General features: G+C 58.7%; 1 protein-coding gene and 1 long non-coding RNA gene across 3 annotated transcripts in view; one reads left to right on the top strand and one right to left on the bottom strand.

Annotated features, from left to right (window-relative positions):
• On the bottom strand, positions 1-3,829 carry LOC118624650. The gene is made up of 4 exons (XR_004958404.1): positions 3,616-3,829; positions 2,332-2,594; positions 2,095-2,246; positions 1-177 (listed from the first exon to the last, which is right to left on the bottom strand). It is a non-coding gene; the product is annotated as an uncharacterized LOC118624650 (long non-coding RNA).
• Positions 3,830-4,690: 861 nt separating this feature from the next.
• PARVB (parvin beta) overlaps positions 4,691-22,775 on the top strand; it is an 81,047-nt gene continuing 62,962 nt past the window's right edge. For both annotated transcript variants that reach the window (XM_036250901.1, XM_036250902.1), the window contains exon 1: positions 4,691-4,816. In XM_036250901.1, the coding sequence (XP_036106794.1) occupies positions 4,702-4,816 (115 nt within the window). In that variant the 5' untranslated portion in view covers positions 4,691-4,701. The remainder of the gene's footprint in view (positions 4,817-22,775) is intronic.

The following is a 22,775-nucleotide window of genomic DNA, read 5'->3' as shown; positions in this document are numbered from 1 at the left end:
CTGAGGGCTGACACTCTAACTGCTGAGCCAAACCGGCCAGGGCTGTCTGGGTTTTCTAAATTGCTAATTGAATTCCTCAGCCATCCGAAGGTAAGATCCCCTGGGCAGGTGGTCTCGCTTGTTTGCGGTGTGTCCCACGGTGTGGAGTGACTCCTCACAGGTGGACAGGCACGATGTCTGCGGGATGAACAGAGGCGTAAGTGTGCACAGTGGAAAACACAGCCTCGGGCTGCCGCTCACACACCTGCCAGGCAGCCTTCCCCGCCCCCATCGCCTCCCCGTCAGCTGGACCCCGCGATGGCGTCGTCACAGGTGCACAGGGGGCTCTTCGTTTCCCCAAAGGCCAGCGCGCCGAGCTCCTCCTGCCTCGTACCACAGGGCAGACAGTTTCATGGAACAGATCACTGGCGTGGAACTGTGACCGGCCGCTTCAGGACGTGTCGTGTTAGTATTTCTAAGGGCAGCTTCTGTCCACTCCCTCAGAGTCCAACACTCAGGACTGGAATCACTCTCCTCTTTTAAACATCGTTTTTTTTTTTTTGTTTGTTTTTTTTTAGTGGTACCATCATCATTACCACTAACAGGGTTTTTAGGCACAAATGTGCCGTGAGGGAAATTCCGTCTCGGAACGGTCCGCTCCCAAGTCTGGGCCAGCGTCTGGTTTTGCACGGCCCGTGAGCTAAAAATGAATTTACATTTTAAGTGTTTTTGAAGAAAACAGTCTAAAGGAGACTATCTCACAACATGTGAAAAGGATAGGAAATCTACATTTCTGAGCGCAGAAATAAAGTTTTACGGGAACACTGCCACGCTGGTTTGCTTATGTCAGCAAAGCTGAGGGGCTGGGGCAGCCTGATGGCCCACGGAGAAAAACAGTCACTGCCTGACTCCTCACAGACCCCTGCCCCAGACCCCTGGCCCCGGTCATGTTCTTACGAGGTGCTGGGGTGGCCACGTCTCCGGTTCCATCCAGCAGCCTGGAGCAAGCTCACTGTCCCAAAGTGCCCGTGCCCCCCCCCCCCCCCCCCCCCCCCCCCGTCGCTCTCCCCTCCACCCAAAGCACAGCTCTCATTTCCTTACTGCTCCCAAGTTCGGTAGAAGGAGGAAAGCAAAGCCTTTTATTTTTGCAGGCAGGTGATACACATATGGCAAATGAATGGTGAAAGAAATTCAGACTAAAGTGTTACTGTCTAATAGGCCTACCTTCATTCTTTCACCCACACGACATGTACTCATGTTTTTTTAAGGAATTTGCTCTCAGAACGCATACTCTTTTAGGGGGCCTTCCCAATTCTCCATAGACGACCAGGACCAATTACCCGGTGCCAAGTTTTCATTCATTCCTCATCTGTGAAATACTTAGGGGAACAAAGTGCGTATGTAGTTTAATCTGCCTACTATGCAAATACAAAACTCAGAGGAGTTGTTACCAAATGCAAACCCAACTTCCTTTGTCTCCAAGTTTGCTGATGTCTCCGAAATCACTGGAGTGAGAGGCCAGCCGCCTCTCACTGCAGTTAGATATTCATGCTCGGCTCATGTGGGGGGAAAGTGTTACCAGCTCAGTTTTAAAATTCCAGTCAAGGCTGGTCATCTTGTCACGCTCCCCGTGTTCCCAGCGGAAATCACAGGTTGCCCTCTTGCCAGATCGCTAAATTAGCAAGCAGGTTAAACGGCGCGGTTCAAAAGGCCACCTCAGAGGCTGTAATTACAGCCTGGAGACGCTGCCCGAGAGCAGAAGGACCCGCTGAACTTCACCTGGGGAAGTTTGGCATTTTCTCCATCACTGAACCAATGAAGCGTTCCATCTTCTCCCGCACACCTCGCGCTCCCCAAATTGCCGGCTGGTTTGGAAATGAGCAGCAGCAGAAAGCATTTCACAGCCCGGCTCTCCCTCTAACGAGTTCCCTTCGCTCTCCCCAAGAGTTCCCCGCTCTCATCAGGTTTTTTCAATATATCACTTCTTTTCCGTTATGCGAATGGGCAGGGAGGGGACCGTTGCAGTATTTAAGAGACAAGTTCATAAGGAATGAAACCCAAAGCAAGTAAGGTAGAGACCTCCAATTCTCCTGCCTACGGGTGTCATTCACTTACTTTCTTTCCCCCGGGACTTTTCGGAGGTTTCACTGGTAGGCAGCAGCAGGACTCGTGGGCGCGCAGTTCGAGGACGCGCACTCAGACGGTGCCTCCCACCGCGACGAAAACCTGGGCGTCACTCAGGGTTGCCGCTCCCTGCAGGGTGACCACTGTCAACATAGAAGAGAGGCGTCCTGTTCTTGAACTGCAAACAAGTGAATCCACCCAGCGTGCCGTCCGGCCTCTCTCGCTCACCATGGTTTCGAGACACGTTCGGGCTGCTCATCGTATCGCACTGTTCGGATTTGCCAGCTGGGGTGTCCTGGCTCACTGCTCTTAGGGCTGTTTGTTTGCTCAGCCTCAGCTGACGGGTTCGAGCCCGTCCCGTCCCTCAGCACTGCCCAGTGCCTGTCCATTCATGGGGAAGGCAGCAGGAACGAGGGACGGGCTGCCCCGGGTCACGTGTGTGGGGCCCCGCACATGCTCACGGAATGTTTGCTCCTCGTCCTCCACCGAGCCTGCAGGGAAGGGGCCTCCGTTCAAAAGGAAGCAACATGGATTTCTTTCAGCAGGGCCGCTGCCCGTGGTCTGATTTTCATAATCGTGCTCCACATGTAGAACATGGCGCACTAGGCGCGGGTATCGTGCTAAGACTTGGAAGACGGAGCTGCTGGGGCATATTTCTGCTTCTCGTTAAATCCTCTTTTCTATTAAAAACACACTTTCGCCCTGGCCAGTTTGGCTCAGCGGTTAGAGCGTCGGTCTGCGGTCCAGAGAGACCCGGGTTTGGTTCCCGCTAAGGGCATGCACCTCGGTTGCAGTTTGTCCCCAGCCCCGGTTGGGGTCATGTGGGGGGCAGCCACTCGATGTGTCTCTCTCACATCGATGTTTCTATCTCTTTCTCCTCCTCCCTCCCTCTCTCCTGCTCTATCTGAAGATAAATGAAAAAAAAAAAAAAAGAGAAAAAAATCCTCGGGTGAGAATAAAAAACAACAAAAAATGCCCCAACACTTCCCGAACTTCCAGCGCATGCTCAGGCTCACTGCTCTGAAACGCAGCTTAGGAAGTCCTTCCGGTGGAGGAGACCCCAGGAGAATGCCAGTGAGTTCCCCAGGGGCGGGATGGGAAGCAGGGGAAGTTGGGGGTTGAGGTCTTTTGTTACTCCTTCCTCGAACCCAGAAAAAAACAGAAACGAAGCCCCGACCCTCAAGTCCGTTTTTGATTGTTCTCTGCAGCACACAGGAGACAAAACAAAGCCATTCCACCCAACACAATAATTAAAACAAAACAAAAGCCTTCCAAGCTGCATTGAACAAGAAGTGAGCTTTTGGCTCAGGCTCAGAGGTGGCTCTCGCCCTGGGGCGGGGGTGGGGCAGAGGAGCCTTATCCAGAAGGCTAATGGGAGGTCTCCACCTTACTTGCTTTGCATTTCATTCCTCACCACCGTATGGTTTTCTTAGCAACAAGTACCACGCTTGCAGTTAAGATATGATTGTGCTTTTTATATGAATGATGTCTACACAATTCCAGGAACCCTACCATCGGGGGAGGCCCAGGCCCCCTTTCAGCCGAGTCTCTTGTTTGCAGGCCTGCTGGGACTAGGTGGGCAGTTGTCAGCACGTGGGTGTCCGCTGGAGAAACGCTTTCATGGTGTCGCCAGGTGCGGCGAGGCAGAGCCAGCAGAAGGGGGATGGAAACCTCACCGCGGGACCAGACCCCCACCCCCACCGTGGGAGGGCAGGCCTCCTCAGGGCCCCTGTCTGGGGTGACCCACCCCTCAGCCTGGGCCCAGCAAGAACCAGCCTTAGCTCTCCCCACTCCTTCCAGTCTGGGGCTCCGACCTGGGAGGGTCCCCTGGAATCTGCTTACTTCTCCCCTAAGCAGTCACCCTGGGCCTGGCTTTGACTCCTCCACCCGCCACCCACACATCAGAGACTTAACTTTGGACCCAGATGGGATCATGTCACCTCACATCTTAAAATCCCTCCCCAGCTTCTAGCACTTTCCAGGCCTGCCTTGCCCCCTTCTCCCCTGTCCCCTCTGGTCCTGCCCCTCCCGGGGCCTGAACACGCCCTGCCCTCGGTGCCCTGTCGGCTCCGTTTCCTGTGGCTGCGTCATGTCCTCGGGAAACAGCCCCCTGCTCCCCGCGGATGAGGACGGTTCACAGGGGTTCCTCCAGCCCCGGGGCTGGTTCTGGGTGGAGCCCAGCAGGTGAAATGACCTATTTGTGGGTTACTCGATGCACGTGGGCCGCGCGAAGGCCCAGCCGCCCCTCTCCCCGCGGGAGCCCGGTCAGCATCAGCAGAGCCCGCCAAACCCCGGGCTCAGGCCCGAGAACAGAAGGATGCAGAGGGAGCCCCAGGGGTCCGCCTCAGCTCCGGCCCGAAGAGCCGCCCCGCCCCTTCGCTCCTCGGGGCGGGAGTGACGCGCGGACAGCTGGTCCTCGCGGGCTGGAAGCCGTGACCACGTAGCCGGTCCAGGCGGCCCGCTGGCCGCGGGGCCGGGGGCGGGGCGGGGCGGGGCGGGCGCCGGCGTTGGGGCCGCGCCCTCCGGCCACTCCCCAGGGCACGCGGGCAGCGGCGGGGCCACGACCAGGCGGCTCCCGACACGCTGCGCCCGCGGCCCATGTCCTCTGTGCCGTTGCGCTCGTCCCCGCGGCGGCCCGCCGGCATGAAGAAGGAGGAGTCTTTCCTGGGCAAGCTGGGCGGCACGCTGGCGAGGAAGAAGAAGGCCCGGGAGGGTGAGTGCGCCCTCCGCGGGCCTCCAGCTGCGCCTGCGCCCCGCCGGGACCACGCGTCCCTGCTCGCGCCGCCACGTCCCGCGGCGACCGCGGTCCCTGCGCGCGCCCCCGACCCCCACCGGGACCGCGCGCGCGCCCCCGACCCCCACCGGGACCGCGCGCGCGCCCCCGACCCCCACCGGGACCGCCGGCCAGGCTGGCGTGGCGCGCAGCCGCGACCTTTGGTGCAGGCCGTACCCTGGCTCCTTCCTCCTCCCGGGACCTTTAAACCGCTTCACCTCGCCGCGAGCCAGGCCGCTCCCGCGTGGTTAGCGCTGCTGAGGGCAGGCTTGGAGCTAGCGTCAGGGAGCCGGGCCCAGGCGCAGCCCGGCGGGCGCGCGGCCCCTGCCCAGCCCCTGCCCAGCCCCGCGCCCAGCCCCTGCCCAGCCCCCTGCCCAGCCCCCTGCCCAGCCCCTGCCCAGCCCCTGCCCAGCCCCCTGCCCAGCCCCTGCCCAGCCCCGCGCCCAGCCCCTGCCCAGCCCCCTGCCCAGCCCCTGCCCAGCCCCGCGCCCAGCCCCTGCCCAGCCCCTGCCCAGCCCCCTGCCCAGCCCCCTGCCCAGCCCCTGCCCAGGCCCCTGCCCAGCCCCGCGCCCGGCCCCTGCCCAGCCCCTGCCCAGGCCCCTGCCCAGCCCCGCGCCCGGCCCCTGCCCAGCCCCGCGCCCAGCCCCCTGCCCAGCCCCGCGCCCAGGCCCTGCCCAGCCCCGCGCCCAGGCCCCTGCCCAGCCCCGCGCCCAGGCCCCTGCCCAGGCCCCTGCCCAGCCCCCTGCCCAGCCCCTGCCCAGCCCCTGCCCAGCCCCGCGCCCAGCCCCCTGCCCAGCCCCTGCCCAGCCCCGCGCCCAGGCCCCTGCCCAGCCCCGCGCCCAGCCCCTGCCCAGCCCCCTGCCCAGCCCCCTGCCCAGCCCCGCGCCCAGCCCCTGCCCAGCCCCCTGCCCAGCCGCGTGCCCAGCTCCGCTATGGTCATTTATTGAGCGCCGGTCAAGGGCAGCGGGCGGCGCCTCCATGTGTCCCTGTGCTGTGACCCCATTCCACCCGCAGTCACTGGACACTTAGTCTGGCTGGCCCGCTGGTGTCCCTGCTCTGGACCGGGTTGGAGGTCGGAGTTGGGGGTGGAGGTGTGGGGGGAGAAGGGGTGCAGAGAGGATGGGCCAGAGACCGCGGGATCTTGTAAGCAGGGACCACAGAGGCCCCCCAGTTTTTACTCTGTGTGCCCATGGAAATGATTCTAAAAACTACCTACCTCCTCCTACAGGTTCTTAGAGTTACTAGGGATGTCACCCCTGGCACCTCGTGGGTGTGCTTTAAATACGCTGCTGTCCTCGGGTCTCTCCTAGGGCTGGCCTGCACTTCCCTTTGTGTGGGCGAGCGTCTTCCCCTGGACTGACTCCCCATGGGTGCTGTGACTGTGGGTGACTGCTTGCAGAGGGAAGGGCGGAGGGAAGCCCCAGGGGCTGGCCTCAGGCAGGGGGGAGGGAAAGGACTGCGAGGTAGGGTGTGCGGAGGGGTTTCCTTCATCCCCCTGAGACCACCTTACCTCCTGGGAGGTCTCTAGCACCTCCCCCATGGGCGGACTCCCTGGGTCCCTGTACCGCAGGGACATGTACACGTGGGGACAAGTGTACCCATCCCCCCCCCACTGTGTATTCTGAGGGATGCTTATGACATATTGCCCTCTGGGGACGTGTGTATCCCCAAGCAGTCCCCCCAAATAGGGACTTGGGAGGCACATTTCCTACCAGGGATGCTTTTAACAAATTAGGTTATTCGGTTCCCGGAGGTCAGGGCCTTGTCACGTCTAGCTGTCTCCTCTTGAGCAAATTGGCTACTGTTCTCTTAAGCCTGACATTTAAGGACCCAATGGCCTGTGTTAATCTCTCTGAAGTCATGCCTCCTAAGGGAGCTGATAAATGTCAGTCAAACTTTCTCTTTGCCACTCCCGCCGCCCGTGTTGGGCGCCCTCACTCACAGTCGTTGTGGCCCTCACCGAGTCATTTCAGTTCCTCTGTACACCTGACAGCAATGGCAGACGTAAGTGACTGTCCCAAGGCGCGGGCAGAGCCTGCTGGGGGACCTTGGGAAGAAAGGTAGACGAGACTCTTGCTGTGGTGGAACCCAAGACATTAAACAGACCGACAGGACTATGATAACAGGCCCCACAGAGAGAGGTAACCACGCAGCCGAGTGCCCGGGGAAGCCAACACACGGGCGATGTGTGCGTGAGACCGGAGGGAAGCGGAAGGACCTCATCCACAGAAGAGCAAGGACGCGGAACGTTCTGGACTATTGCGCCTGTTCTAGGTGACACTAGCTCTCGGAATAGGAGGAGCAGGAGCCCGACGTCATGGGCCGGGGAAATGCTGCCTTCCTTGCTGCGATGGCTAGTGTGTCCCCGGGAATCCGAGCATCGGCCACGAGCAGAGCGGCCACGGGCACAGCAGAAGCAGCCAGACGCTTGTGGCTCTGCCGTTGTAGCTTTTGTGTCAGCTGGATCCCCTGCCTCGGTTCTCCAGGTTGGGTGCCTGGCACACTTAGGGGTCCCCCAAGGAAACCTAAGGCCGAAAACCATAGATGGGTTCCGACACAGGAATTGGAGAGGGGGGCTGGACGTGGACTCAGTGGCTTCCGTTTGGTCTTTAGGAAGAGGGGAAGGAGTCCTAAGCAGAGCGAGGTGTGAGGACCTGGTAACGGGGTCCTGGCTGACTGAGGGTCGCCAGCTTTCCTACAGGCCTGCCGCCCTCCGTGCCACCCACGCCCCTCCGGGGCCCCCGTGGGACGGCGCCTATCTGCCTACAGCTGTGATCAGGAAGAGGTGCTCGAGGGCGCCGGGCCCTGCCAGCTGCACGTTGGGTTTCGTTTCCTTTGTTAGAAAGTTGACCGTTCAGGAGCGTGGGTGGAGGTGAGGCCCCCGTAGGGACGTGGGGGACAGCGTTACCCAGAAGTTAGAGATTTTGATCCGCAGAGCCAGCTGGCAGCTCCGGCTGGCAGAGCCCTGGTGTTGACAAGGCACGTCGACCGTCCTGCCCTCTTCCAGGGGCGATCGTTTTAGGAAAGTTCTGCACTGGTGTTTGGAGGAACCGACCGATGCAGGAGGTGTCCGTGGGTGAATTCGTGGTGTGACGAAGGCCCGTGTTCTAGGGAGGGACCACGTTGTGTCATGTGGTGGCCCAGCTCAGAAAGCAGAACCGTGACTGACTGTGGGCATCGGGAAGAGTGCAAGGAATGCTTGAAAGAGAAACCCCCAGCTCCCCGTAGGAGGCCTGGGGACTTCGGGTCGGTTTCTCTGGGGCTCAGCAGAGCAGGTGCAGAGGACAGCTCCCCACGCGACGAGAGCCCCCATAGGTCAACTGGCCAGAAGGCGGATGAGGGGGAGCCCCAGGGATGCCCAGCTGCTGTGTAAAATCCTTCAAGGGGTGAGGCCAGCTCTGAGGCCAGTGAAACCCTGGAGGGAGGGGCCGAGCGAGTCCACTTCACGCATGCGCCACGAGAGGCCCCCTGTGTGCCCAGACACCTGTGCCCAGTGCAGAACCGCGGGGAGCCGAAGCCACCAGGGCCAACTATCTCCCTCCTTTACTGTGGGGAGAAAGCATCAAGGAAATGCCTAGTTCCTGACTGCCTATTTTGTGTGTGTGTAAATATGTTTTAAGAGTGGTTTTAGTTTCGCGTTCCTTAGTGACACGCCGTGCGGTATCCCTTCAAGTGCTGCGTGCTCTCTGTGTATCTTCGGTGCAATGACTGTTCGGATCTTTGGCCCATCTTTTAATTGAGTTGTTTGATTTCTTGTTGTGGCTCCAACTAGATCTAAAGAAATCGCTAGGTAGCCCTGGCCGCTTTGCTCAGTGGTTAGAGCGTCGGCCTGCACACCGAAGGGTTGTGGGTTCGATTCCCGGTCACAGGCATGTACCTGGGTTGCAGGTTCAATCCCCAGCCCCAGTTGGGCTTGTGCAGGAGGCAAGTAGTTGATGTGTCTCTCTCACATCGATGTTTCTCTCTCTCCCTCCCTCCCTCCTTCACTCTATCTAAAAATCAATGGAAGAAAATCCTCAGGTGAGGATTAACCAAAACAAATAAATAAATAAATACGTAAATAAATAAATAAATAAATAAATAGATAGATAGGTCACTAGATGGTTGCGACCTTGAACTGAAGGTCAGAAGTGTTAAGTTTCCTTTGTGGACTTTAAATAAATAACTTCCAGGAGAGGATACCCCATGTCCTAAACCACTCCCTGCTCATCCAGGGGGTTCCCTTTGGATCACCCCACTTTTATAGAGCGGTCAGCTGTGCAGACTCTGTCTCCCTGACACCAGCCCACTGACACTGCTGTGGAATCAGGTCACGTAAGAGCCCCGCAGGGCAGGCACCCCTCGCTTCCGAGGTGAGGAAAAGCCTTCCCCAGCAGCCACTCCGCCTGGTTTAAGCCAGTGCTTCTCAGCTCGGGCGATTCTGCCCCAGGGGACACTGGCAGTGTCTGGGGACACTTTGGACGGTCACAACTGGGGGTCGAGTGCTACTGGCCTCTAGCGGGCGGAGGCCAGGATGCTGGGAAACATCCCATGATGCACAGGGCGTCCACACAGAGCATTGAGGGGTCCAGCCCCTGTGTCAGGTGGACAAACCGTGGCATTTCCTGAGGTGTCTCAGTGGCTCCAAGAGCTGGCTGAGCACCCCAAGTGGTGGGAAGCTCCTTAGGGCCCCCAGCTGCCAGCATCTGGAATGACCCCGTGCTCTCCTGTGAGCTCACCCCGGGCCCAGCCCCGGCATCGGGGCTCAGTTCGGTTTCCTGAAGGACAGAATCCACTCTGCCCACCTGGGCCAGGCACGAGTGGCCGGGCCAGCCAGTTCCAGCCTCCTGGTGAGTGGCGTCCTGGGGGGACAGATTCCCAGAGGAAGAGGTGGGTGTGGCCTTGGTGGACCCATCTCCTGAGGTTGTGTGAGAAGAAATAGAAAACTTCTGTGAGAGGTCAGAGGGCATGAAGTCCTCCAACATTGCTCTGGTCAGAGACAGGCGGTGGAGACCGTGTCCTCCGTCCCAGGACAGTGCGAGGCGCTGCCCCAGAGTGAGGGCCTAAGGACACAGCTCAGAGAATCTTTACCTGGTCTCACCTGGTCTCACCTGGTCTCACCTGGTGGGCTGGGGCTGGTGGGGGGTGCTGACCCGGGCCTGGCCTCAGGAGGCTGGGGTGTGCTGTGGGGAGAATCTTCACCTGGTCTCACCTGGTGGGCTGGGGCTGGTGGTGGGTGCTGACCCGGGCCTGTCCTCAGGAGGCTGGGGTGTGCTGTGGGGAGGGCAGGCAGTGTGCGGATCCAGAGCCATGGGGTGACACACAGCCTGGGGACCTAGGTTCTGGTTGGAGGTTGCAGGTGAGGGTGGCTGGGAATTACCCAGAGCGGGCACATGGGGTCCCCCGCCAGAGGCCGGGGGAAGACCCCAGCCAGGCCCTTTGGGGAAGTGCAGGCGGTGCGTAGCGGCTGGGCTGTGGTCAGCCACGGGCGAGCTGGAGCGGTCAGTGGGGCCCTGTCATCTCGGCACGGGGGACCCAAAGTCAGGTTCGAGGAGGCAGGCGTTCTCCGGACCCTGTGCCCGGGTAGGAGGGAGAGTTGGCATCATTCAGGACATCGCGCAGAGAACTGAGTGGCACAATCGTGACTTTGAAGTGACCTCCACATCCTGTTAGGTAGTAGGTCCCAACAGCTCCTCCACGTACCTTTAGAAGCCAAAAGGACGCCCTGGCCGGTGTGGCTCAGCGGTTAGAGTGTCGGCCTGCGGTCCAGAGAGACCCGGGTTCGGTTCCCGCTAAAGGCATGTACCTCAGTGGCAGTTTGTCCCCGGCCTTGGTTGGGTCGTGTGGGTGGCAGCCACTCGATGTGTCCCTTTCACGTCGATGTTTCTCTCTCTCTCTCTCTTCCTCTCCCTCCCTCCCGCTCTGTCTGAACAAAAAATGGAAAAAATGTCCTCGGGTGAGGATAAAAGAAAGAAAGAAATAAAAGTCAAAGGAAATAATCTCCTTCGATGTGGCAAGGTCTCGGAAGAGGATTTGGAGTGAGTGGGTCTCCTCCGGCCAGGGGAGGGAGGGCCTGGGCAGTCTCCAGATTTCCCGGCCCTCCCGTGAAGGAGCTGACCACCCGCAGGAAAGACCCTCAGAGAGTGACCGGCGAGCACAGCTAAGGTTGGTTCGACTCCTAACCTGAGAAGGGAAACAAGTGGAGGAACCATGTGTATGGTGGATTCTAGAATATTCTGTCAGTTTAGGAAGCATTCAAACCTGTGAAGAATTTTTGGGAGCTTTAGTTGAGCCAGAACTGTGGGCAGTTGTCGGGAAGCAGAACCTCATCGGATTGCGCGTGGATTGCGCTCACGCTCGGAGAATGGCAGGGTTGCACCTTCGCTTATACGTTACAATCAAAAGAGAAGGTGCAGGTGAGTTCCGGGAAATCCATGGTGCCGGATTAGGGAGGCGGGAGAAAGCAAAGGGGCGGGGCTCTGGGATTGGAGGACAAGGGAAATGATAGACACTTGCATCTCCTACATAGGTGGGCACAGGACAGTGAACAGTCAACAATGAACTCAATAACAATGAGGGACCTGTGGTCTCCGCAGAGGGGTGCCTGTGCTTTGAGGGGTCCAGAAATAGGAAAACGAGTTTGATATTATAAAAATATGTTATTGTAGCCTGGCAGGGGTGGCTCACTGGTTGAACATCGACCCATGCACCAAGAGGTGGCCGGTTCGATTCCCAGTCAGGGCACATGCCCAGGTTGTGGACTTGATCCCCAGTGGGGGACATGCAGGAGGTGGCCAATCAATGTTCTCTTTCATCGATGTTTCTATCTCTCCAAAACCAGTCAAAGAAAACAAAAAACACAAACAAAAAAAACAAAGACATGTTCTCGTAGACGCAAAAAGACAACAGACAGGCTCAGGGACGGTAAAGACTGACCTGTCAGGGAAGATGCCCGCCCAGGGCATGACTACCTGCCATAAACGGTTTTAAGTTAAGAAGTTTGCATTTCAGACCATCCTTTGCGGGTCCTTGAGGTCTCTGAGTTTGCAAGGCCCACACGGGCCTCCCTGAGCCGGTCAGGTTAGCACGTGGCCCCACTGTCCACACTATGGGAAGAGAAAGCAGGGTAAGTCCTGCTTGGACCCACTGGGCCCGGGAGGGTCCCTGCAGACCCAGATGCCTGTGCGCCGGGCAGGGCCGCCTGTCTGCGGGGTGGCTCCTTACAGTCAGTCCTCCGCAGCTCGGCCCAGCTCCTGGTCTGCCACGTGCTCCCCAGAGGGGTGGAAATCACTGGACATCGCTCTTCTGTTTTCCTCTCTCTGACCAAGAGGAAGTGGTTCTCAAGGAGGGGGGCTTGGCGTGGCTTTGTGAAGTTTCCTTTGATTATTATTCTGATTATAATCTTCAAATGCAGCCTTTCTCCTTGTTTGCTCCACCGTCATCCGGGAGCGAGGGGAGGACAGTTAGAGAGAAACACGTAGGCAGTCAGCTTGTACCTGGGGCTTTGCTGGGTGGCCTGTCACAGTGTCCTGGGAACTCTGGCTCCGTGGAGAACGAAGGGTGATCTGGGTGCACCGTGCTGGCTCAGGTCCTCGCCTTCCCGCTCCGAGGCGGCCTCTTCCAGGAATGGCCAACTCTCTGGTTCCCCTGGCATCTTGGCTGCACCTGCCTGGTCCCCAGAGTCAGGTCACCTTGGCAACCTCACCCATTGGAGGAGTTCTGCTGGTAGATCCTGCCCCTGCTCCGTGGAATGAGTATTTCTCGCCCGCCCCCCAGCGGTTCACCAAGGCACTGCGTCCCTGTCCAGCCGGAGGATAGTGACCCGTGTTGGTCGTGGGCGAGCACCTGCTGGGGGCGGCGGAGGCCTCCCGCTGTGGTTGGCAAAGGCCGGGGACCTTGACCCTGCTGTTTTCTTGTTTTCCAATGTGCGGCTCCAGCCCATGCAAGATGTAGCCGAAGAAAGCCTGTTTTCTCTGCACTCGGAAACTTCTGGGCCTCTCATCAAATTGCTTCACCTCCTCACGAGTAGCTTTACTACTGATTACGTTACGGGAGCCACAGAAGAACAGGAGGACAGCTGGGAGCACGGTGCAAGCAGTTGGCCATCATGTTAGTCCGCTTCTCCCTACTGGCTGCTGTCGGTGAGAGAACAGAAACCAGGGTGCCGCCGGTGACGGACGTGTTCGTGGTTCTTGCGTCCTTGAGGTCCTCCTCAGAGCCACGTATTCAGACAAGAGACTTTCTTTCTGGTCCTGGTATCGTCTGGTCTCTGGGGCGCCCAGTGTCCGAGGCGTCAGGAGATCGGCTCTGGGCAGCAAGCAGAATTCTCTCACTTTGTACCTGCGCTGAGTGTCCGGGCCCTGGGGGACCTGTGTGGGGCTACGTGTCACCCTCTGAGTGTTAAGGCGTCAGGGCCTCACTTCCTCATCTGTGAGGTGGGAGAGTGGGGGGGGAATACAGCTCATCCCCGTGGGGGCGGCTCACACCCCGCTCCGGGTGTCTGCCGCTCCGTCCCCTAGGCCTGCGTTCCTGCCGGCCTGCGTGTGGCTGCGGCTTCCGAATCATCCTCCAGCAGGTCGGGGCGCCTCTCTGCCCGTCCTGTGCCCGTCCGGTGCGTTCTTGCTGGGGATTGTTGGCTCACTGCCCGTGCGCCCGGCGGCCTGGGTCCCCAGGCCTGGTGTGTCGTCGTCGGGAGACGATGATGAGAGATGCCCTTGGGTCACTTGAGGTGGTCTGAGTGAGGAAGAGGCCGTCTGTCGTGGGCACGGCCACTGAGTGGTCTTGGGGCCTAAGGGTAGGGTTTGAGCTGGTCCTGCTGCCCTCTGGGGCTTTGACCTTGGGGAAGATACTTCCTGCCTGCACGCAGTTTCCTGCTCTGCAAAGAGCACGTAACTCCCAGGGTTGTTGGGGAACTGAGGTATTAAATGAAACGATGCAATTTAAATTGGGCCCAGGCAGGCCACAGAGTGGGAGGAAGTATTCCCACCATTTCGGTACCAGTTCCACTTCCGATCGCCAACTACTATTCTGACCCCCATTCCAACGTGGGTGACGCCAAGCAGTCCCCCGACACCAGCGGGGACCCTGAGTTCAACTGGATTCTGACACTGTCTGCCCAGAGACAGCGTCACATCCCACAGGTTAAGGGCTCAGTCCCACGAGGCTGCCCGCTCTTCGTCCGCCAATCACAAGTTCGGGTGCTTCTGACCGACCGGCCTGAACTTAGGGGGTCCCATCCCCCCCTTTCTGTGTTTTGATTAGCTTGCTAGAGCAGCCCCCAGAACTCAGAGAAACAGTTTACTTACTGGATGTCCAGGGGATTATAAAGGGGTGCAACTCAGGAGCAACCAGAGGGGGGAAGCACAGGGCAGGTGTGCAGGAAAGGGGGGTGCCGCCCTTCAGCACCTCCACATGTTTGCGATCTGGAAGCTCTCTGAACCTAATCCTGTTGGGTTTCCCTGGAGGCCTCATTACACGGGCAGGACTGATTAAATCATCAGCCACTGGTGATTGAACGCCATCTCCAGCCCCTCCCTCCTCCCTGGAGATCCCGGGTGGGACCAAAAGTTGGTTCCTCTGGCAACCAGCCCCTTCCGAAGATTACCTAGTTCACCTCATTAAACAAAAGACATCGTTCCAGCTCTCATCACTTAGGCAAATTCCTACGGTTTTAAGAGCTCTGGGACAAGAGCTGGGATGAAGACCAAATCTGTGTATTTCTTACTATAAATCACAATGATCCCCATCTCCCAAATGCACGTCTAATAAAAGACCGGTGTCCAGGATATGAAAAGAACTCCAACTCCTCGATAATAAAAAGATAAACGACCCAGTAAAAGGAGAGAGAAAAGCTTTGAGCAGACACTCCAGCCGCGAACACGTAGGAATGGCCAGGAGGCCTCTGGAGAAGACGTTAGCATCATGGTCGCCTGGGAAACGAACCACCAATTAGAAGCCGAGGGCATCCACTGCACCTGGCAGACCGCTGCGCTGCCCCAGCAGGTCTCGGTCGGGCTGTGGCCGCCGGGACTCCGGGTGGGCGGAGGGGTCTGCCGTGCTGTGGTCCCTCGGGAAGTCAGGTTGGCCGTTTGTTTCAGCAGCGCTGATCTGAGATACTCACTCAAGGGAAGTGGAGACCCGAGCCCGTAGCGAGACAGTGCAGGGATGTTCGCCGTCACTGTACTCAGTAGCCAACACCTGGCAACAGCTCAGTGGCCCAGCAGCAGGAGAGCGGAGACGTGGCCGGGGGAGTTTTCACAGGACGGAAGATTACCGGGCCAAGGGAAGGAAGGACGTACACAACTCTCACAGCCACTGCCCAGCAAACCCAGCGGACCCAGAGGCACACGCTGTCCCGCTGTGCCACTCCACTTACAGGAAGTCGTGTGTGGACATGCCAGTCGGCCACGTGCCTCTGGCTGGGGCTCTGCCGGGGGGGAGCAGGAAGGAGTCTTCCGTGATGAAAATGTCCTCGATCGTGATGGGGTTTGAGAAACGCAGGTACACTCATTTGTCAAAACTCACTGGATGGGAACCAAAAAGAGGCATTTCATTGCCTGCACATGTTGATTAAAAAACAAACAAACAAAAACCAAACCCGTACGTATATACTGAACTCTAGTTAGTCGAACGGAGCAGAGATGTCCCTGTCTGCAACTTATTTTGCAAAGCATGGGAAATAAGATGGTAGGATAGGCCAGATAGCGGCCCTCAAAAATGTCCGCTTCTCAGTGCCAGCAAACTGAAGACACCACCTGACGTGGTAACAGGGACTTTGCAGATGTGACGAAGTGAAGGGTGAGATGGGAGGTTATCCCGGCTGCTCCGGGTGGACACGGGTCCTACAGGTGGAGGCAGGCGTGTCGCCGTGAGGGAAAGGGACCAGTGGCTGGCACGGGGCGCAGTGATGCGGAGACGCAAGCCGAGGAGAGGGGCGCCGTTGGCAGCTGCAACAGCAAAGAGACGTCCTCCCGAGAGCTTCCAGGAGGACCTCAGCCCTGATTTTAGCCAGTGGGACCCATTTTGGACTTTTGACTCCCAGAACTGTCAGATAGTAAATTTGTATTTTTTTAAGCCACCAAGTTTGTGATCATGTGTTACGGATACAGATGGAGTGCTGGGGGCCAGAGGACGGGTGGAGGGTTACCTGTGAAACGGGTTTAGGACGATGTCCGTGGTACCGTCGAGCTCTGCACGTGTTCCTGTGTGTTCAAACACCTTACATATAAGACACGGGAAGTGCTTGGGCCAGGCAGGTAATAAGCCGTCCGCAGGTGTTAGCCATCGTTATCATCGTCATCATCGTTTCTAAATATGTTTTACTGATTTTTAAAAAATACGTTTTTATTGAATTTTTTTTTTAGAGAGGAAAGGAGAGAGAGAGAGAAACATCCATCGGCTGCCTCCTGCACGCCCCCTACTGGGGATTGAACCCAAAACTTGGGCATGTGCCCCGACCAGGAATTGAACCAGGAGCTCCCCGTGCATGGGACAACGCACAGTCCACTGAGCCCAATTGGCTGGGCCTCATCATCATTTTTTTTTTTTAATTTTTAAAAAATCCTCACCAGAGGATATTTTTACATTTATCTCCAGACAGTGGGAGGGAGGAAGAGAGAGAGAGAAACATTGATGTGAGAGAGACACATCGGTTGGTTGCCACCCGCACAACCCCGACTGGGGCCAGGGACGAACTGCAGCTGAGGTATGTGCCCTTGGCCGGAATCGAATCCAGGACTCCCTGGTCCGCAGGCTGATGCTCTAACCGCTGAGCCAAACTGGCCAGGGCCTCCTTATCATTCTTTTTCTTTTTTTTTTTAATCCTCACTCAAGGACATTTTTGCATTTGTCTTCAGATAGAGCGGGAAGGAGAGAGGGAGGAAGAGAGAGAGAGAGAAACATCGATGCCAGGGAGACACATCGACTGGCTGCCACCCACATGACCCCAACCGGGGCTGGGAACAAACCACAACCGAGGTACGTGCCTTTAGCCGGAACCAAATTCCGGTCTCTCTGGTCCGCGGGCCAACGCTCTAACCACTGAGCAAAACTAGCCGGGGCAATCTTTATCATTCTTATTATGACTATTGCCACCCCTTTAACCACCAAATAGAGAAGACCAGGGGATGGGCTGGGGGCAAGTGGGCGGAGCTATGCATGCTCCTCCCTAAGTCAGTTCTAACTCTGTGTGTGGCCTGGTGAGGTCTGGGGTGCAGGCTTTTGCAGAGATGGGAAGGAGAGAGAGGTGCCCCGTCCTGTTCACACACCCCGCGCTGCTGCTTCCGAACACGTCTGCACTGTGCGAGGGGAAGTCAGTGTTTCCAGTAAGTCTGAGAAAACATATTATTAGTATAATGAGATTTTAACGACTTGAACTTTTATTGCACACAGAACTTGAACTTGCACACAGAATTTCAGCCTTGCTGTGTGCAGCTGGGCTTTGCTGTGCTTTCCCCCCTTGGACCTTGTTGCAAGGACACATTTCTACAATCATTTCGTTTTTCTTTCTTAGAGCCCTGCTCTGAGGCTGCTCTTCATTGTCTCGTTCAGACGATCTCTTGGGAAAAGAACCAGCGACCTCTTGGTGCATGGGTCGGTGCTCAGCCGCTGAGCCACACCAGCCAGGCTGCGTTCAGTCTGAAGGTTGCTTTGGGTAGCATCGTCACTGTAACAATACTAAGTGTTTCCATCCGTGACAGGTCTTTCTTCTTCTGAGTCCTTTCGAGGTGCTTTCCAGTTCTCGGTGTGCGTGGCTTTGCCTCCTTGGTCAGGGGGGTCCGTGGGGAGTCATGCCTTTGGATGCTCTTGTGAAGTGGAACTGTGTTCCCTGCCTGGGCAGGGCCCGGTTCCCACCCTGCAGAGGCCTCCCTTGCGCACTTGCCTGGTTCTCGCCCTTTTCTGTGCTGGGGTCGCACTCTCGGGGTTGGAAGTCCATGGCTGCCGGTGGGGAGACCGAACCCCTGGCTGGGCTGGGCTGCTGGGGCGGCGGCTGACTGCAGGCTGAGGGTGAGCTCGCGGCCAGAGGTGGACAAGTAGGTTCTCAGGTGGCCACGTGGCAAGTAAGCTGGGGGCTGGGGCCCGGGCACAAGGGTGCAGTCGATCACTAGGCCTCAGCAGGCCGTTGATTACAGATCGTCACTTTACGCAGCTCCTCCGACACACCCAAGGAGAAGAGGTGCAGGGGGGGCTCATTGCTGAGGCAGCGACCTCGGGGCTGGGGCACCAGCTCCTGCCAGTTGAGTGGTCCACCACAGCCTGGAGGGCGGCCGGGACCTGGGAGCTGAGACAGAGTCAGCTGACCGGAAACCCAGGGACCTTATGGGGAGGGCGGAGCAGCAGCCCAATCTCCGTGGTTTTGCGGGGTCACCAAGGTCCTCTTTCAAGGCCTGGCAAAGGGGATTGAAGGAGGCAGCTCTGCCGCATTGTGATGGGGGGAGCAAAGCTGTTAATTTGGGGGAGGGGGCATGCAGTGCGGGGGGTCCTGCTAGGGCAGAGTGTGGCCCTGGTCTTGTGTGGTCACATCCCAGCAGGTACTCGGGCCCTTTCCACCCGAGTTGTGTGTGAACAGCCATTGCTGAAAGCCCAACACCCCCCCCCCCCCCCAAAAAAAAACCCAAGAAGACAAACACCAGGGCCCGGAGCTGTGGGTCAGGTTTGAAGGAAATCTTACTTCTGCGTGGAGGGAACGTCTCAGCCTGTGCGGGGCCGCTGGCCGGGATGGTCCAGGACAGATACACAGCAGAAAAGGTTTGGCTTAGGAAACGAGACCGAGAAAGGACGGAAGGAGCTGGCCCAGGGATCTGGCGCTGGGGTGGCCCTGCCCTGCCCGTGTGGCTCTCACCCCTACAGCATGACGGGGTCCCGGTGACAGCCCCGCCTTGTCCCCCTCCGCCAAGCAAGTCCCGGGAAGATGGACCGGACCGTCAGGTCCGGTCACACCCTCACCCTCGGCCCACAGTGTCACGTCCCGTCACTGGGCAGTGGTCCGCTGAAGATGGGTGACTCCAGCCCTGGGGTGTCCCAGCCATTCGGCCGTGGAGCCAGGCTGCAGGTCCAGGCTGTGTGGCCCCAAGGCTGAGCTCTGGGCTGCGCCGCCTCCCCAGAGGAGTGAAATGAAAACTGAGCCTCATTTTGCAGAGGAGGAAACAGGTCCCGAGAGCAGGCGGGAAGCCATGTCTCCTGGTGGGGTGCCCCTCTCTGAGGATCCCCCTTGAGCCCCGGGCCTGTTGGTGTTGAAGGGAACGACCCCCTGTGAACCCGACTGGCCACCAGCAGAGAAGGGAACGCTCCTTCTCCTCCCCTTTCCCCCTTTCAGGCCCCGGATGAGAACGGAAGGTCCGTTTCTCAAGGTTGGCTCCGGTCTCATCGAAGCTGGGGGTCGCTCCACACGCCTTCACTGGTATAAAAACACCCGCCGAGTGGGAACCCAGGGTGGTGCGGGCGGCCTTCCAAGGTCGATTAGGTTTCTCCACGGTAAAAGGCCCGCTGAGGCCCCGTCCCCGCCGTGGGGGCGGCCCCATTGATTGGTTTCTATTTTGCTTGGTGTCGGAAGGATCCAATTTTAAGCACGATTCCTGAGAGCACTGGAGAATCAAACTGCAAATCACCCTGAAATTGGTACTTCACTCCCGTGAAAGGGGGAGGCCGTGCTGAGGGTGTGAGCGCAGCCGTCTGGGCCCCTAGGGAGTGGGTCCTAGTGGCCCAGCAGATCCGGCCGCAGACTCGGCCTCTGGGATACGCTGGTGGGGACCGGCACTCGACGCTCCCGCGTGGACTCCGAGCCCTGTGAACCCCCCTCAGGGCCCCAGGAGCCTGAATTCCTTCCTCGATTCTCAGTCACCGTCGACAGCAGGGTCTGCAAACGTTTACCGTTAAGGACCAGATAGTAAACCTTTTAGTCTCTGTGGCAGCTCCTCAACTCTGCCACTGTAGCGTGCAAGCAGCCATAGAAAACAATAAACAGATGTTCGTGACTGTGTTTCAATAAAGCTTTATTGACCGAAACAGGCCAGGGGCCGGATTTGGTTTGCGAACCCCCGATCTCTGGCATAGATTCTACTCCCTGGATTTTGGGTGTGTTTTCAGTCTCCTTTCTGTTCCCTTGAACTGCTCCTAAAGAGACCCCAGCAACCCGACGCTCGCTCCAGTGCTGTCCTGTGCCTGTTAAGATCCAGATGCTGGAGACTGATGGGGAGGGACCAGGCCTAGGTCGCTTGTCCCTTCCTAGCTCGGTGACATTGAGCTGGACAAGGGGGTTGATGGCAACACCTCCTTGATCAATCTCTGCGTTTTTTGTTTGTTTGTTTTTTTATCCTCACCCGAGGACATTTTTCCATTTTTTGTTCAGGTAGAGTGGGGGGGGAGAGAGAGGAACAGAGAGAGAGAGAGAAACATCGAAAGGGACACATCGAGTGGCTGCCACCTGCACAACCGACCAGGGCCGGGGACAAACTGCAACCGAGGTACATGCCCTTAGCGGGAACCGAACCCTGGTCTCTCCGGACCGCAGACCGACGCTCTAACCGCTGAGCCAAACTGGCCAGGGCTGTTTTGTTTTGTTTTTTAATATGCGGACCTCTTGGTCCATGGGACGATGCTCAGTCCCCTGAGCCACACGGCCAGGCTATCTCCGGGGTTGTTTTAAGAACTGACGGTGTTAACGTGTGAGAAAGGGCCTCGTGAATTGTCAAGTGTCGTCTCGTGTGCACAGGTGTGTCACCAGGTCCGTGCACGGAGGAGGACGCCGGGCAGGGAAGTGAGGGGGCAGCAGAGGCGGGCACTTCTTTGCGGCTGTGCCTTGCACAACCCTTTCAGGTGCGGGGTGTCTGGCTGTGGAGTGTCTGTCGTGTCGAGTCCCCGGCGGCCGGCGGCCCTCCCTCGCAGCTGCCGGCTTCCGGCGCTGTCTGTGCCGGTCACAGCCAGGCGGGGAGGCGTAGCTCGTCGAGACACGTTAGCCAGACAGCCGTGAGTCCTGAAGCCAGTGGGAAGGTCTCACTTGACAGCTGCCGTGTAATCCAAGACGTGGCTCCGTGGCTGCGAACCCCCGGCTGGAAAGTATGTGTACCTTACGGGGCGCGGGAGGGCCGGGCGGAGCTGTGCCGTCACTCGGGCTGTTTATAGGCGCTGGGGGATTAACCAGAGCGGAGAATGTTCTGCTGGCTCAGCTGCGCCCTGAATAGCCGGTGACTTTGTGGCCAGGCACTGGCCACTGAGGAAGCCCCGTGGGCCCCGCCCTGACATGTGCCGGGTGAGCGGCTCCGGTCTCAGTGAGCACGTGGCCAGTGCGGGTGCCGCGTGGGCCAGGCTGTGCTGGCATCCGGCTGAGCCCCCGACTCCTCGGCCCCCCCCGAGGCAGGAGCCCTGGCTGTGGCTGGCACTACCCTCCATAGACGGGGTGTACGCCAGGCTGCTCCTTGCTGATGTTCACTGTGCACGTCCCTCCAAGAAGGGACCGCGAAGGGACACTGAGTGAAAGGCCCTGTGGTGGCTGAGCTGTGTCCCCCGACGAGAACTGTGAATGTGGCCGTGTCTGGAAGTGGGCTCTTTGCAGATGTGGGTAACATGTAGTTGAGATCAGGGCATCCTGGAGCAGGGTGGGCCCCAGATCCTCACGACCGGGGCCTTGCGACAGCAGGAGGCGGACAGTCACACGAGAGAGGCCTTGTGAGGACGGAGGCAGAGACCGAGGGGACGGGCCAGAAGCCAAGGACCGCCGAGGATGCGGCCACCATTAGGCAGCAGGAGGGGCAGGAAGGAGCCTCCCTCAGCCGTCCAGGAGCTTGGCCCTGCCCGCACCTGCACCTCAGCCGTCTGGCCTCCCGCTCTGTGAGCGAACCATGTCTGTCGCGTTCAGCCTGGGGCCTGGGGCGCGTTGGGACAGCAGCCCAGGAGGCCGGCCGGTCTCCCTCTGGCCTTTGACCCTCCAGCCAGTGAGGTGGAGGCTCACAGGCCGCAGGCAGAAGGCAGGCGGAGGGAGTTAAACGTGAGTGCTGCACCTGGCGTGGCGTGCGAATGCGGACCACGGCCGGGGCTCCGGGGTTGCGGCTGCCTGGCAGATCGGGGGACACGGGAGGACCTTGCCCCCGCTTTCCGTACCCCACGTGAAAATGCTGGGAAGCCGTGTTCCTGCCGTCCTCCGGGTCCTAGGCCCCGCCCTTTGACATATTTACAAACTGTGTTATGATCTTGGTTAATCGGGGAAAGCCAGCTGTCTTTGTCCGCCAGGTCCCCAAAGGAGCTCTTTCAGCCTCTGGGAGGCCCTGTCTCTGCAGGACCGACTGCCAGGGTCCAGCGAAGGCAGTGTGGCCGGGGCCGCGGGCTGCGACACCTTGGTACACAGCGGCGCGGGCCGGACTCGCTTTGCACCCACAGCGAGGAGAGACCCACGCGGCGGCATTTAAAGTTGTCACTTTGCCTGGGCCTTGGCAGCGATGCCCGCAGGAGGACTAGAGGCTGGTGTGGGCAGTGCCCATAGGAGACCATGCCCACCGTGCCCGGGCGAGGGTCGTGGGGGCCTGGCCCCCAGGAGCCACCCAGCTGGGACTTGTAGCTACCTCCGTCCTTCTTTGGAACACGGTCATTAAAAAATACACTGTAGCCCTGGCTGGTTTGGCTCAGCGGTCAGAGCGTCGGCCCGCGGACTGGAGAGTCCTGGGTTCGGTTCCCGATAAGGGCGTGTACCTCGGTTGCGGTTTGTGCCCGGCCCCGGTTGGGGTCGTGTGGGTGTTAGCCACTCGATGTGTCTCTCTCACGTGGATGTTTCTCTCTTTCTCTTCCCCCTCTCTCCCTCCCGCTCTGTCTGAAGATAAGTGCAAAAGTGTCCTTGGGTGAGGATAAAAAGAAAAGAAAATACAGTGTATCCTGGTTGGGTGGCTCAGCTGGTTGGAGCATCATCCCTACACCAGAAGGTTGTAGGTCTGGG

This window comes from Molossus molossus, unplaced genomic scaffold (genome assembly GCF_014108415.1).
Source record: "Molossus molossus isolate mMolMol1 unplaced genomic scaffold, mMolMol1.p scaffold_m16_p_10, whole genome shotgun sequence".
NCBI lineage: Eukaryota > Metazoa > Chordata > Mammalia > Chiroptera > Molossidae > Molossus > Molossus molossus.
This window is presented reverse-complemented; position numbering and strand designations above follow the sequence as displayed.